Raw genomic sequence first — 15,705 nt, 5'->3', positions numbered from 1 at the left:
ACCTTGAAACCAAGTCTAGTTTGTTAAGTGTAATACCACACGTTTCCAGTAACGTTGCTGAAAAAACTCTCAGGCCAGGACCTGCTCCCAAAGTCCAGTGGCTGTTTCTTTTGTCGTCTTAGGTGAAAGAGAGAGAGGGAGAGATACCTTGGGGTATTCCCCCCCCCCCCCCTTTATAGTTCAGTCCTCCTTTGAAATGCATTTTTCCAACGGTTATCCCTAGATAAAGTTAATTCCCGCTGTGGGGTTGGAGTCATGGAGTATTGTGGTACGAGGTTCCAGGCAGATCCATTTGTTCCTAAACTCTCCTCCTTGCCAAAAAATAGCCACTTGATAGGTGATTGCTCATCAGCTTTGATGACACCTGGCTAGAGGCGTCAGCTTGTTCTTTACCAGACAAGTCTCTCAAAGAGAAACACATTTCAGAGTTAATTTCAGCTTCTGTTTATAACTTTATACATAATGTTACTACACACATTTCATCATGATATTAATGACCAGTGAGTTATAAGTTTTCAAAGGCGTATTTTGTACAAAGATTATTACAGTAGTGTTGTGTAGGGTGTGACTACAGGGGTGCATTTGGTACAGTTACCTCATAGCAGTGGTGGGAGGCAGAAGCAAGCAGCCAGGTGGTAAAGATGACTCTTCATCAGCTGTGGGGCTTAAGGGAGCTTCCCCATAGACCTCCCAGAGCCAGTGAGTGTATGGAGAGGTAGGATAAACTCCTGAGTCTCAGTCTTGCATTAATGATGGTAGGAGGGAAGGGCAGAGGTAGCATAGGTCAGGCAACCATGCTCCCTACAGCTAAGGGGTAGAACTAAATAGTTATCATTTAAACTGCTTTTTCCTTTCATAACTACCATTGTTATATTGTCTCCCAATCATCTGCACTCTCCAGCAATGTTCTTCATCTCTCTTTTATGTGCCTAGCCAGTGTTCAGAATTTTGTTGGACTGTGTTCCTCGTGGCAGAATCCTGTAGCGATGCTGCTGGATTACACTTACATCCCAATCTGTTTGTTTTGTAGCTTTTCAAGGATCATGCACCAAACAGTAAAGGATCTCGCACCGAAATGCAATGTGACATTCCTCCTTTCAGAAGATGGCAGTGGGAAAGGGGCAGCTCTCATTACTGCTGTGGGATGTAGACTTCGCGATGCTGAGCAAAACTAAACTCCAGAACACTGGCTTTAATTCTGCCTTTCGAGCACTTTCTTATAAAGCTGCAACTCTGTAGTCTGAACTGGTAGAAGACCAGAATTCACTGCTTTATTGAAAAGTACAACTAATGACGTAAAAAATAGGATACAAAATAGAGTGTGTGCTGTTGATAATATCACCCATCTCTGGACCCCCAATCTGCATGTTTCTTTTCCACCTGGTTGGTACATACATTCCCCATCTCTAGGTCATGAAAATCAGTTTATTATTTATTCAGCTGTCAAAATAAGTTATTGTTTGAGATAAAATTACAGCCAAACGATATACATTAATGAGAGCTACTGTTACTTTGTATGAAATGTATTCTCTCCAGCAGATACTACGTCCATGTTAAATGCTGAACATAAAATCAAGGTGTTTATGCTTATAGAAGCAGAAGTAGTAATTCCCCCCTGCATTTCTGCCTAACGTTGTTTCACTTAAAATGACTCTGGAAATATCACAGTGTGTCAGCACTGGGTGCTCATGTAACTCTATAGTGGGATTTAGAATACGACCTTTTTGCCTCAGTTCATGTTTTATTACAGTAAAAGTAAATGGCTCTGTCCCACAAATCTGGTATCACTGGCATTTCCCACTGCTTCTGTGAATAGTGTTGTGTTACCAAGTACAATATGTATTGTTTAAAGAGGAAAATCTTTTCTAGTAAAATCAAGTGATTGATTGGGGTAATCCAAATCTCTGGACATGGGAAATCTGTGGTCTTTAGCAGATTTTGCTGTATTGTTCAGAGTCTTAAGATTTCTTGTAAAAGTTTTCTATCCTTTTCTTTAACTAAATAAATCAGCACACTGCTGCTGTTTTGCTGAGTCTGTAGCTAAACAGACTGGAACAGCATCATACAGAAGTATAAAATTCCCTCTCTTACTTTAAAGAGTTTTTTTTTTTTTTTTTTGCTTCAAAGCAAGTTTTAATGTTTAAACACCTTCTCAAAACACAAACACCCAGCTAAAGTTAATGATCCTAAGGAAATACCAGGGTCTGGCTTTGGTTTGGACGTTAAGGACCCAGGTGCATAAAACAAATAAACCACAAAAACAATGCCAGGCCCAGTTATTCCATGGACTAAAACAACTACGACAAAGATTATATACATACTGAGTATCCCTTCCCATGTTGGATCGATTCTGTCATTATAAGTATTTAGCACATCTATTTTTTTTAAACCGAGAAGCAAGTTAAGCCAGTCTACATTAAATAACTTTTGCATGTCACACTTTTCTCCTGCAAAAAAAGGAGCGTCCTTTGTAGTTAATTCCTCCTTTTCTACCAGAAACGAATTGAGGTCTCTGCATGGTTTTTTTTTCCTGCAGAAAATCTGGATATGCAGCTTGCTGTTCCCTCTTCTTGTGTCACCCCCCTCCCCCCACAAGATTTGGATTGCCCTAGTTATTGATAACATTTCAGTATGCATTATGATGCACTGTGATTGAATGTTGTAAGGTAACATGTGAGTCACAAGCAGTACTTGCAGCTTTAAGTGTGTGTGTGTCTACCTGAAGAATTGCATGCCTAACTGGTTTTGCAAAGGTAGAAAGTCTTTACTTTGCACACTAGTAATAGTTATACTAGTGTTAAGTGATATTTGTGAAAATATTAAACTTTTTTTGATGTGTGTTAACTGGTGTCCCGTGATTCTTTCTGGAAGAGGCTCTGTTGGATGATGGCTTGGTACTTTGCAAAGCTCTGCTGTTTTATAAAGGTATAAAACCTAATCACAGCAATGTCAGGGTTTTTTTATTCCTATATACTCTATTACTAAGAAGGAGTCCACAGGCATGACAAAGACTTGGCCTATTGTACTAAAGCAAACCTGCTTAGAAATACATTTGGCCAGCTGTTCAGTCCAGGGTATGATAGATGCACCTCTGCAAAACTGCACATACTCGAGGAGTCCACAACCTCCTTGTTTGTTTGTGTGCACCATCTGACATTTGTACACCCACATATGTCAGGTAACTACACACATCCACTGGTTTGCATATGCAGTTACCTGATTTGTATGTTGAAATGTCAGTTTGTGTGCACAAATGTTGTGCTCTCGGAGGTGTGCCAATTGTGCCTCTAGCTGAAACTACTACTCATCATCTCTGCACAGCTGTCAGCCTGCCAAGGCCCAGATATGCATCTGTAATCCAAAATGATAGACAAAATAAAGTGAGAAGCTTGCTATGCTGAACAAGGTTTTTGTTTGCTTGTTAGTATGTTACATTTTTTATCATTTTAATTGCACAAATCTTATTTATGATGTCAGCAATCTTTTGGAGATGGCTTGAGCCATAAAATTTGGATCTGACTTTTGAGCACTAGTAAATTTAGGTCTGTTTGAATCTGAGAATTTGGTTCAGTATAGAGAGACTGAATGGCAGCAAAATTCAAATCTGGATCAAAGTTTAGATTGTGAAACCTCTTCCCACTAAATTTGGAGGTGCTTGGATACGTGGATGTTTGGTTGGGCCAATCTTCATAATTTATAATAAATAAAAGGAATGACAATAAGCATGGAGGTGGCTTTGTGTTTATAACACTGGAACTTTCTCTGTCGTGGAGGATAGTTGACGTGAGATGAGAAGCCCTAGTTCTTTTCGAAGCAGAAGATAGACGTATGCAGGATTTTAATCTCTAAACTGCTTCTTACCCATGAGAAGTGTGTTAAGAGTGAAGCGCAAGTCTTGATTGTATTTTTAAAAATGTCTTAAATTCCATGTTGACCAAGCAGTAATTGAGATGTCTGACAGTGCATTATTTAAAGGTTTGTGGCTTGAAGAATAAAACTATGATCCTTGCTTTGTAAGATGTTTATTTAAAAATGATCATATAAACCTTATTTCATGGAAAAAGTGTCATTTACATACCTATGTTATGCTGTCATCTGCTCATACTGAGTTGAGGGTCCTTTAGTGTTTCTCTTACAATGGTCTCATTGGCATTTTAATGTTTTAAAACAAGCAATTTTCATTCTTTTTAAATTAGCAGAAGGTAAAAATAAAGAGTTTCCTAATTTCTGAAACTATTTTGTGCTTTTTGTTCCTTCTTTTTGTTGGAATGATGAGATTCTTCAGACAATTTTTCCTTAATGAATACAGGGGACTCATTTTTTTTGGTATTTAAAAACAAAAATAACTTTAAATGGCAGTTCTCAGTAGCTGGATATTTAACTACAGTTTAATATTTAATCATTTCTATATATATTATGAAGGATTTTATTTATTATTATGGAGCGCCATCTTGTTACTTCATGAATTGCTCTAAATAATGCAACCTGCCTTACACTCCATCGTCTTATTGCTGTGCCTACTGAATCGATGGGGAAAGAGTCTCCACTTTCAACTACTGCATCAGTGACATGACAGATCTTACCAGAGATCATATTCTGATTCCTGCATAGAAATTTAGTGATGATTTCTTCAGTTTTAGAAGACCTTCTCCGAATATGAACCAGAAACAGGCTAACAAAAAACGTCAGTGATCTGATCGATCAGAAAATAGCTGCAACCTTCATAGCCATACAGGTCAAGGAAGGATGGTGTTGCTAGCTCTGCAACATGCTATCTCAGCCCTTCAAGAAAAAGAGCAGCCTGATGCCCAGAAGGGTAATCTATATCCCACTCCCTCAATACAGCAACCCATCAGTTCCTTACTAGGGTATTGTAGAGCTGTTTAGTGGGAGGAGAACTCAAGGTAGTCACCAAAAGTGAAACAATCTGGTTATATGTCAAGAAGAGATGGAACATGAACTAGCTTTCTGGAAGAATGGACACAGGTCATGGTGGATTCTCCATCACTGACCATTTTAAAATCAAGATTGGATGTTTTTCTAAAAGATACATTCCAGGAATTATTTTGGATCACAATGGTTCCTTCTGGCCTTGGAATCTGAAAAGGTTGGCAGGCACAGTAAGTGAACTAGTGCTCTCAGTTTTTCCAACTCCCATTCATTTTCTTAAAATAATGGTAAACCCTTGCGTGTCCCCCAAAACCAGCTAAATAATGTCCAGATTAAACATCTGAATGGTATTGTACTGTTTTAAAACCCTGTTCCTTACTGCAGTTACCCATCATGTGCTACAGTTTTCTGGGAATTAGTGCCACCAGAAATAGCCCTGACTGCCACATGTAGATGAGAAATGCGGTCTCTGGAAAAATCAAGCTGTACAGTCAAGGGACAGTTGACAAGTGTCAGGACTAGGAACAGCTTTTGGGAATATTTTTAAATCTTTAAAAACAAAATGGAACCTTTGAAAGATGAAAGAGACACACAGTGCCAAACTGTAGTTAAAGTGATGGGAACCCACAGAACTATGGGGTCACACTGGTATAATTTTGAGCAGAATTTTCTATAGGGTGCATAACTGGGATTATTAGGCAGATATTGAAGAGTTACCCATCCATTCCCCTGCCTAAAACAAAACTGGGAAGGACAATTGTCCCTGTCTACTTTCAATTTTATTTACAAACATGGCTTTATTACTCTTTATTCATTATGAGCCTGATTATAGCCCACTAAAGTCAATAGAAAGAAATCCCATTGACTCAAATGGGTTTTGGATGAATTTAGTAATTCTGTTTTTGCAGAATGAAGGGATTGGTAAAACTTGGAGATAACACAAATTAAAGTAGCAAATAAGATTGCTTTTTCCCTTTCTTATTTTTTATTTTCCAAAGTTAACATCCATCCATTCATTGCACATGATATAAGCAAAGCAAAACAAACACCCAAAAAAATCATGAATGTAACTGGATGTGACTATATAAATATAAACAATATATATCTGTACAACATTTACTCGCAAACTAGTCTTTTGATTAAATGATTGAAACATTTAGTCATTTGTTCAAATGTTTGATATTTCACCAAATTTCAAAAATGGTGATTAGACAAGTAACTGAAAATCTGAACATTATTCAAGACAGTTGCATATATTGACTTTTATAAACAGGCAATGAAACTACAGATTAATGTAGTGTGTGATGAAATGTATAGTGAAGTCTAAGTATTTCACTAGCCTACTGTTTGTGGGTGTGGATTTTCAACCCTCTTCCTGGAACTACCTTGTTTTCAAACTGCTCTTCAAACACTGCTTGCAAGTGAGCATCTCTGATGTCACCTTTTATCACTGAATGTTGGGGACCTGGCAGTACATCAGAAATCTTTTCTTTCCTCCCCACACATTCAGGGACTCCAGCTAGGTATGTGTCCTATCTCCACTGCTTATAGGGGCCTCAGGAAATACGTCTTCATATTTTCAGTTGCACTAAGCCTTGAAGTTTTCTTTCTTTCTCCTCCTTTCTCTCTTCCCATTGCTCCAGTTGAGCAGAGGAGGAAGGGGAGGTGCTGGTCCTCTAATTCCCATCCAGCCCAACACTTCATAGCTACCAAGCTCTTAGAGCAAAGGTGGAATATTTCCAAATGACTGACAAAAGGAGGGTGTAATAGAAAAGAAGGAGCTAAGTCTCACCAGGTGTTCCATCTACAGTCATGGTAAGGCTCTTTAATATTAGAGAACACTGTGCTTATGATGGAGGTGGTGTGTCTATTCTAAACCCTTATCAGTCACTCACTGTGTTTGTATGTCTTGCATTTATTGTGCTTAATTTCTCAAACTTTTAACATGGCATCATTCCCCTATTCAACGTTGCTTTTATTTTTAATATGGGGGAGAAGAAATGGTGTGAATAACTAACATGGGAAGGGAGTTGAGATGTGTGTAGGGGTGGGAGTAAATGAGTTAGGCAGTCCAGGCGCTTGGATGATTAAAGTGGATATGCCAATTCAGGGCAACTACACATGCATTTCCCCTAGTGGTCCAGCACGGGCACCCAATCTCAGGCTTCCTGCTCCTGCAGCTGTTGGCTTTCTTGGCTGGAGATGCACGTTTTTCTCTCTTCTGACTGGGATATTTCCAGGCCCCACAGGTCCCTGCCTTCACTGTGTTATTCCCAGCAAAGACAGAGTGCCTAGATAGACTTGCTTGCTGTGTCTTCAGAGACAATTAACAGGTGTAATTGCTACAGGTACAAGTTACCACACAGCACTTCCTATGCAAGCCTACTTTATTCTTAAGGTAAAAAGATTACAGAGAAAATTAAAAACAGTAAAAGAACCTACACACATGCTAATAAGCTTACCAGAGATCACCCCAACCCTAACACGGACGCTGGCAGCAGCAGACCTTCAACTCCCCACCCAAGGGGAGTCCTTGTGGTTCCAAGTTCATTACAGCTTGGGATCAGAAGAAGCACACAGTCCAACGGGACCTCAGTCGGCCAAGTCGTGTCAAGCCTTCCCTAATGATTGGGGATTTCTGTGGATAGGGGTCCTGTCCATTCAGTGGATCAGGAAAAAGCTCCTTAGCTTATTTAAAACCAGGCTATTTGTCCAAAAATCCTTTGTCTGTCTGTCTGGTCGCTGGAGAATCAAGTTAAATCTCTCCAGGGGGGCTGGCTTTAAAGGGCTGAAATGTAATTTCTCTGGTCAGTTTTCCCCCTCCTACTAGAGCAGGTACATACAATGCCACAATAGTACATACATTATTGTATTTTTAATTCAATGGACTCCAAAGGTATGAACCCTAATTCAATAAGGTTTAACCTAATCAAGTTCATTCAGGGTATTGTAGGAAATGGTCAGTCTGTCCCAGTGCCACGTTGGGTTCAAAGGATTAAAACAGTTCTCTGCATGGACTGTTCATTTTATATTAAACCTAGCTTCTAGCAGTGGTTGCATTTGCATGTATGTGTTAGCTTGAGGCATGGGCTGGGGACATACCATTCCTACTAAATGTTGTTAATCATACAAGCAATTCTCAGCCAATGAATCAGATGAAATACATTTGAAATAACTGCTAGTAAGGAGAGAGAGGATCTAGCTGTACAGATTCTGCTTAGAGAGGTTTCTTCCTCTAGTTGTGAAGGACTCAGACAGAACTATTGTGCTCCTGAGAAGTATTAAACTGAAAGATAACAGCCAATGTCACTCAAGCTTCACCTGCTTCCTTCAGTGCACAAGTACTGTTACAAGCCCATATGATGTTTGCATGGGAGACAGCATGGCCAATACATAGGGCACTGGACTGGGGGTTAGGAGATCTGTGTTCTGTATCTAGCATTGCCACTGAACTGGCTGTGTGCCCGTGGGTAAAAGCTTCTTGTACCACCATGTCTTCACCTGTAAATTGGGGATAATTATATTTTCATTTGCAAAATGTTTTGAGATCTATAGAGGATCTTGGTACTTTATTCTGTTAACATGGGTGTTAATTAAAGTCCATGTTGGTAACTTATGTTTTGCTTGTGTAATAAGGTCTATTAAATGTTTAATTTCGGTGATAAGTTTATAAAGAAATAATGCTGAGATTTTGGTCCTACTTCCTATAAATAAGAATTCCAGCAATAAAGATTCTTTAAGGAATGGCTTCCCAATTTTTATTGATACACTGTAAGGCCATATCAGAACAAAAACCCAAACCCCCCAGAACTCTGGAAAAGTTCAAAGCCAAACTTTGCAGCCTGGGTCAAGCTCTAATTTATGGTTTATAATTTGTCTTAGTTATAAATATGTCCTATGGCCCAATCCTGTAATCTCATCTGTGTGGGTGTACTCCTGATCTGTGTGAGTGAGAGTACAGTTGAATGGATCTGATTGTGGAACTGGGACCTATAGCTGTAGGTTGGTTATTTTCCATAGAAAAGTTTCTTAAAGAACAGAAAAAGAAAGGACATTTCCATCAGGACTTTTTTATTTAACCCTTTTGTTAACCCAATTTATTTATTTCTATTTTTTTTAATTGAATTCTTCCCTATTATGATTTTCAATCCTGGGATGGGCTGATATGAAATTCTTAAGTCGAAGATGGTATTTGGAAAATACGTGTCTGTACAGCTTACGGGCGCCGTATCATGGTGCAAGTAGAGTTGTGTGAATAATTGATTTTTCAGTAACACTGGAAGTTTAAAAATATCAAAACCAAATTCAGTTTAGGTCAAACCAAGACTGAATTTTTTTAGAATTTTTGGTGTATGGAGAAATTCAGAAAAATTGTTTTGGAGCAAAGGAGATGTTTTATTTGACACAAAATGAAATTTTTGTTTTGATTTCAGGCATTTTAACCAATTTATTTATTTAATTTGGATAAAGGCAAAGAAAGTGAGGGGCTAGAGTCACAGAAGAGAGGAGGAGGTGGCTAGGGCACTTACCTAGGGAACCAGGTTTGAATCCCTACTCTGGAACAGGGACTTGAACCCAGGTTTGCTTTCTCTCAGCTAAACACCAGGCAACTGGTTGCCCACTTTGTATGAAATACTTGACTAGCCAGACAGAATGAGAGAGAGAACACAAGAGAATGATTGTAGAGCCTGGTAGCTACTCACATGTTGGTGGGAGAGACCTGGGTTCAAATCCCTTCTCTAGAGCTGGGATTCAAACGTGGGATCTCCCACATCCCAGGTGAGTGCCCTAACTACTGGGTATAAGGGTACCATTGCTCCTGCCATCATCTCCATTTTGTGAATGATGCCTAAATCCCCTCTGTCTCACTATTGCTGAAACAACCTACTTAGACATTTCCAACATATTTTTTGTTTGTTTCAGCTCAAACAATTTGACAAAATCCACATAAATTTGTGATATGTTTTGATTGACTCAAACCTGCATTTTTTGATGGGAAGCCGGAGGAAAGGGTTGGCTGAAAAAATCCACCCAGCTCTGAAACCGATAAATACCAACTACTCTTATCCTATTTTCAATGTTGATGGCACCTGGCAGAGCATGGTACAAAATAATCAATTAAGAATTGATCCCAGGCTTCTAAAATCTACGACACTATCTTTTAGAGACTATATATTGAACAATATTCCAGAGCATCAAAATAAAAATCCAAGTGTTAAATGCATGCAGGTTAATGATGTCTTCTGTTTCTTGTTTCAGTGTGTGTCTGTTTTTCAATTAGCTTTGTTTGGCTGGCTAGTTGCGGATCAGCTGTGAAGTTGATGGGTAAATAAGTTTAAGTTTGTCTCCCTCCGTTGCTTTTATACATGGGCACCATTGGAAAGCTAATCTGAAGCCAGAACGAAACCTGCAAATGTGCACAAACACAAAAAGGAAATTAAATGATACAATGATCATCCTAAGTGCAAAGAGAGCGATAGAGATGGGGCGTGTTCCACCCTTGAATGAGCATGGGGATATGAAAGGCATCCATTGAAGTCAATGAGAGCCCTGTGCACTTGTGTGAGGGAAGAATTTGGCTGTTGGGGGATTGAATGCATAAAAAGAGACACTTTCACTGCTCAGGTGGACAAAGCAGTATGAGGCAGTGATCATGTCTTTCTATTTTATGCAATGCACTATCAGAGCCTAAAAGAGAGTGCTCCTCCCAACACAGAAGCCCCTAAAACCCCCTACAAGTTTGGGCTGTGGCAAGATTGTACTTGGTAGCTAGTTTTTCATTCTGATATTTACAGATGGGATGTTCATGTAGGTCCCTTGTGTGTTTAATATAGTCACTCTTAATAAATGCTAAATGACCGAGAGCTGTACTGAGAAAATTCCAGTTAGTACGTTAGAGGAGCTGTTTTGAATAAAGAAGAGTTGTTATTAATTCATTAGGTCTTCATTTTGCAAGCCTGCTTACATGGATACCTGAATAAGCAATCAGGATGACTACTGCTTCTCTGCCCTTGCCTGCTTTCTTTTTTTGCTAGTCAGAAGAAACTAATAATTAATTTTAAACACGGAAAGCTTTGTTATAGAATTAATTGTGATTTATGCTGTAGGCAGCCCATAGCTAGACACACTAATGTCAGGTGTTACTGCATCAGGTAGGCAAACAAGAGGCAGATAATGCAAATGCCTATTATGGAATGATCCTGCACCACGGAAGTGGATGCAAGTTCTGATCATTTGATCACATAGTAACTTTCTGAACTTTCCCGAGGGCCAAACGTTTTAAAGCTGATTTAAAATGGCTGGTAACATGCAGAGCGTGTTCAGAGAACACCGGACTAAATTCTCTGTGGGTCTAAATGGGCACAGCTCCATTGAGTTCAATAGAATTCCTCCCATTCACACCTAGAGAATTTAGCCACTTGTCTATAGGATAGTGGGATTTATTTATTTATTTATTTTGCTACTAACCTTTGGTTAAGGCAGCAGTAAATAATTGGATTGTACATCGTAGAACTCATAGCAAGCAGAAAGACTGCAAGATATACTTGCTGAATATACTTTTGCTGATAGATGTCTTCCCTGAAGCTCCCCAGGATGAAGTAGAGGTGATAAGGTAACCAACAGACAGCAAAAGTTATCACAATGACCATGGTCCTCACAAACTAGAAAAATAAAAGGAATATTTTACTTCATTGTCTCTGTGCAATTATCTGAAGTTTCATGTTTAACTGATTTAAAACAATATTGTTCTTCCTCCTGAATTATTAAATCAGTGCATATTTTTATCATATATTAGGGGCCTTATTATGCCCTAGATCAATGAGAAGAATTCCTACACTATTGATGCTGATGGGAGTTCTGAGCGCAGAAAGTGCAAGGGCATATAGTTACTGTAGATTTTATGTTTATTTGCATTAATACATTTTAGCATATTAAGGTAGCCTGCTCCATAGGAATTGTTTACAGTCAAATTGGAAATATTAGGGAAAGGGTAGGTAATGACACCATCAGTTGAACTGGTGGTGGTGTATAATGGGAAGAGAAATTTCTTCCTGTCTGCAGCATACATAGATCTATTCCTCGAAGCATGAATCCATTGGACACTACCTCCTCCACTCAATGTAGTGTTGAGCAAATCAGTACATTCTCCTGATTGGAAGCTCTCTCTTGTAGAGACACTTATGACAAATTATTGCATTTCACACTCGTTAGGAGGTCTGTGAAAAGAGCACCTCACCCCCTCTGTGACACTCTGTATCTTGGGGGAAACACCCTCTAGCCCCATGTTCATCTTTATAAAATGATTGTGTGGAATTCAATGCAAAGTTTGTCATGTTGGGTGTCTTCGGAAGGCTCATGATGCGCTGAGCATGGTTGTTATAGTGATGTTATAGTAACTGTTACAGTATTGTTACAGTAATGGTATAGGTTATAATTTCATGTATATAGTTATGAGGCTGAAAATGTACCCTCATGGCTTAAAGCAAGCCCAGGCAAAAAATCTCCAAGAGCAGAGAGGCTGTTCACACCTCATCAGGGCAGGTATGGGACAAACCCAGCCCAGCCTCACAGAAATAAAGGACACTGGCCTAGGCAGCAGCAAAAGGATCTGTTAGACTCTGAAGGGAGTCACTCCCCTTCCTTTGGTCAGTTTGGGACTGCGATGAGGTAATGCTCACCTGACTCTGAAGGGTGGGAGGGGCAAAGCCAAGAGGGAAGAAAGGACATGATAAAAGGGAGAGACATTTGCCAGGCTCTTCCTCTCTCTTCCACCTACATCTACAGACACCACACCAAGGCACTGAAGCGCTGATCAAAGGGGAGAGCCTGGCTGAAGAGCAACCAGCCAGCCTGTGGTGAGAAGCATCTAAGTTTGTAAGGACTTTGAAAGTGTTAAGATCAGCTTAGAATGTGTTTTGCTTTTATTTCATTTGACCAAATCTGACTTATGTTTTGACTTATAATCACTTAAAATCTATCTTTGTAGTTAATCTGTTTGTTTAGTCTACCTGAAGCAGTGCATTTGGTTTGAAGCATGTCAGAGACCCCCCCTTTGAGATAACAAGCCTGGTACATATCAATATCTTTGTTAAATTGACAAACTCATATAAGTGTCCAGTAGGCATAACTGGACACTGCAAGATGGAGGTTCCTAGGGTTGTGTCTGGGACCAGAGATATTGGCTAGTGTCATTCAGTTGCAAATCCAAGGAGCAGCTTACATGCCAGAGGCTGTGTGTGAACAGCCCAGGAGTGGGGGTTCTCACAGCAGAGCAGGGTAAGGCTGGCTCCCAGCATCAAGGATTTGTGTGACCTAGCAGATCACTGGTCCAGATAACACCAGAGGGGAATGTCACACCCTCCTTCTAAAATATTTTGCCACTTTTTCATACATCCTTATTATGTCAAAATCGCTGGCAAAATAAAAGATAATTATTAAGTTTCACTCCTAACCTTTTTTTTGGCAGTAACTTGATGGTGATAATAGACTCTATTAGTGTGGTCTCCGGGGCCTGTACTACTCCAAAGAGTAATTCCTATAATGCTATATGCGACAAACATCACTATTAAAGGCAGCAGGTAAATCAAGGCAATCACTATGATGTGATACCTGAAAAAGAAAAACAGATTCATCTTCACATTTAATGTGTGTCTCAAGGAGCTTTTGTCCAAGTGTCAAATATTTGCCATGGATGTGTCTGCATGGTGTCCATTAATTTCAATGGGAGCTGTGCACCTGCATCTGAGAACAGAATTTCACCTTAAAGCCTCAATGCGGATGGAAGGAACTTCCACAAACTGTAAAAATGCATTTCTTTCATGTTCTAGTGATCTTTCCTCAAACTGAAGTCTTGGCTCTTTTTAAGGACAACATTATTTATCTTTTTAACAGTGCCTTAGATTTCATGTCATCTTGTTCAGGGTTCACTGTCTTACTGGGGTCATGACAGAGGGATTTACAGCATTTGTGTCTATAAAAAAGTTAGCCACAAATTATGGAAGATATAAAATCAAAATGCTATAAAATCATAAAGTACCTTACAGTGCACAAGGACACTGGGCTGAATTCTGAGGTTCTTAATCATGCAAACTCCTGTTGAGATAACTAGCAATGCAATGGATAATACAGAGTCTGTCTGGGCAATGGTCACATTGGGGAAAAAAACTACCAGAGCCTCACCCGGGATAGTGATTGGGGTGTGCTATAGACCGCCGGGATCTAGCTTGGAGACAGATAGAGAGCTCTTTAATGTTTTTAAGGAGGTAAATACTAATAGGAACTGCTTGATCATGGGGGACTTTAACTTCCCGGATATAGACTGGGAAACAAATGCTAGTAATAATAATAGGGCTCAGCTTTTCCTAGACATGATAGCTAATGAATTCCTTCATCAAGTGATTGCTGAACCGACGAGGGGGGATGCCATTTTAGATTTGATTTTGGTGAGTAACGAGGACCTTGTTGAGGAAATTGTTGTAGGGGACAACCTTGGCTCGAGTGATCATGAGCTAATTCGTTTCCAAATAAATGGGAGGATAATCAATAGTGCATCTGAGACTAGGGTTTACGATTTCAAAAGGGCTAACTTTACTAAATTAAGGCGACTAGTTAGGGAAGTGGACTGGACTAACATATTTAGGGATCTAAAGGCAGATGACGCCTGGGGTTACTTCAGATTGAAGTTGCAGGAGTTGTCAGAGGCATGTATCCCGAGAAGGGGAAAACGGCTCGTAGGTAGCAGTTTTAGACCGAGCTGGATGAGCAAGCGTCTTAGAGGGGTCATTAAGAAAAAACAGAAAGCATACCAGGAGTGGAAAACGGGAGGGATCAGCAAAGAAACCTACCTTATTGAGGTCAGAGGGTGTTAGGGAAGCAGTGAGAAAGGCAAAGCGACAGGTGGAGATGGACCTAGCGAAGGGGATTAAAACCAATAGCAAACGGTTTTTTAGCCATATAAATAGGAAGAAAACCAAGAAAGAAGAAGTGGGACCGCTTAAAACTTTAAACGGAGTGGAGATTAGGGATAATCTTGGAATGGCACAATATCTGAACGAATATTTTGCCTCGGTCTTTAATGAGGCTAATGAAGGGCTAAGGAATAGTGATAGAGGGACCGATGGGAATGAAGATATGGGGGTAGACATTACGGTATCTGAGGTAGAAGCCAAACTTGAACAACTTAACGGAAGTAAATCGGGGGCCCCGGATAATCTTCATCCTAGAATATTAAGGGAATTGGCGAGTGATATTGCTAGCCCGTTAGCGATAATTTTTAATAAGTCTCTAAATTCGGGGATTGTACCGTTTGACTGGAGATTAGCTAATGTAGTTCCTATATTCAAGAAGGGGAAAAAAAGTGACCCGGGTAAGTACAGGCCTGTTAGTTTAACATCTGTAGTATGCAAAGTCATGGAAAAAATCTTAAAAGAGAGAGTGGTTCCGGAGCATGAGGCCGATGGCAACTGGGATAGATTACAGCATGGATTTACGAAAGGTAGATCGTGCCAAACCAACCTGATCTCCTTCTTTGAGAAAGTAACAGATTTTTTAGACAAGGGAAATGTGGTGGATCTAATATATCTGGATTTCAGTAAGGCGTTTGATACGGTACCGCATGAAGAATTACTGGTTAAATTGGAAAAGATGGGGATCGAAATGAAAATCCAGAGGTGGATAAGGAGCTGGTTAAAGGGGAGACTTCAGAGGGTAGTATTGAAGGGGGAACTGTCAGGTTGGAGGGGGGTTACCAGTGGAGTTCCTCAAGGTTCGGTTTTGGGTCCGATTTTATTCAATCTATTTATTGCTGACCTGGGA

The 15,705-nt window shown here is 39.8% G+C and overlaps 2 protein-coding genes across 3 annotated transcripts in view; one reads left to right on the top strand and one right to left on the bottom strand.

Moving 5' to 3' along the window:
• The window catches only part of HK1 (hexokinase 1), a 70,139-nt gene extending 67,295 nt beyond the window's left edge, over nt 1-2,844 (top strand). For both annotated transcript variants that reach the window (XM_039546978.1, XM_039546980.1), the window contains one exon: nt 1,031-2,844. In XM_039546978.1, the coding sequence (XP_039402912.1) occupies nt 1,031-1,175 (145 nt within the window). In that variant the 3' untranslated portion in view covers nt 1,176-2,844. The remainder of the gene's footprint in view (nt 1-1,030) is intronic.
• Nucleotides 2,845-8,763: 5,919 nt separating this feature from the next.
• The window catches only part of TACR2 (tachykinin receptor 2), a 35,041-nt gene continuing 28,099 nt past the window's right edge, over nt 8,764-15,705 (bottom strand). Inside the window, exons 3-5 of the mRNA XM_039481616.1 lie at nt 13,344-13,500; nt 11,359-11,552; nt 8,764-10,297 (exon numbers count right to left, since the gene is read on the bottom strand). Of these exons, the coding sequence (XP_039337550.1) occupies nt 10,186-10,297; nt 11,359-11,552; nt 13,344-13,500 (463 nt within the window). The 3' untranslated portion in view covers nt 8,764-10,185. The remainder of the gene's footprint in view (nt 10,298-11,358; nt 11,553-13,343; nt 13,501-15,705) is intronic.

Source organism: Mauremys reevesii, linkage group 7 (genome assembly GCF_016161935.1).
Source record: "Mauremys reevesii isolate NIE-2019 linkage group 7, ASM1616193v1, whole genome shotgun sequence".
NCBI lineage: Eukaryota > Metazoa > Chordata > Testudines > Geoemydidae > Mauremys > Mauremys reevesii.
The sequence above is the reverse complement of the archived record's forward strand: the minus strand, read 5'-3'. Positions and strand labels throughout refer to the sequence as shown.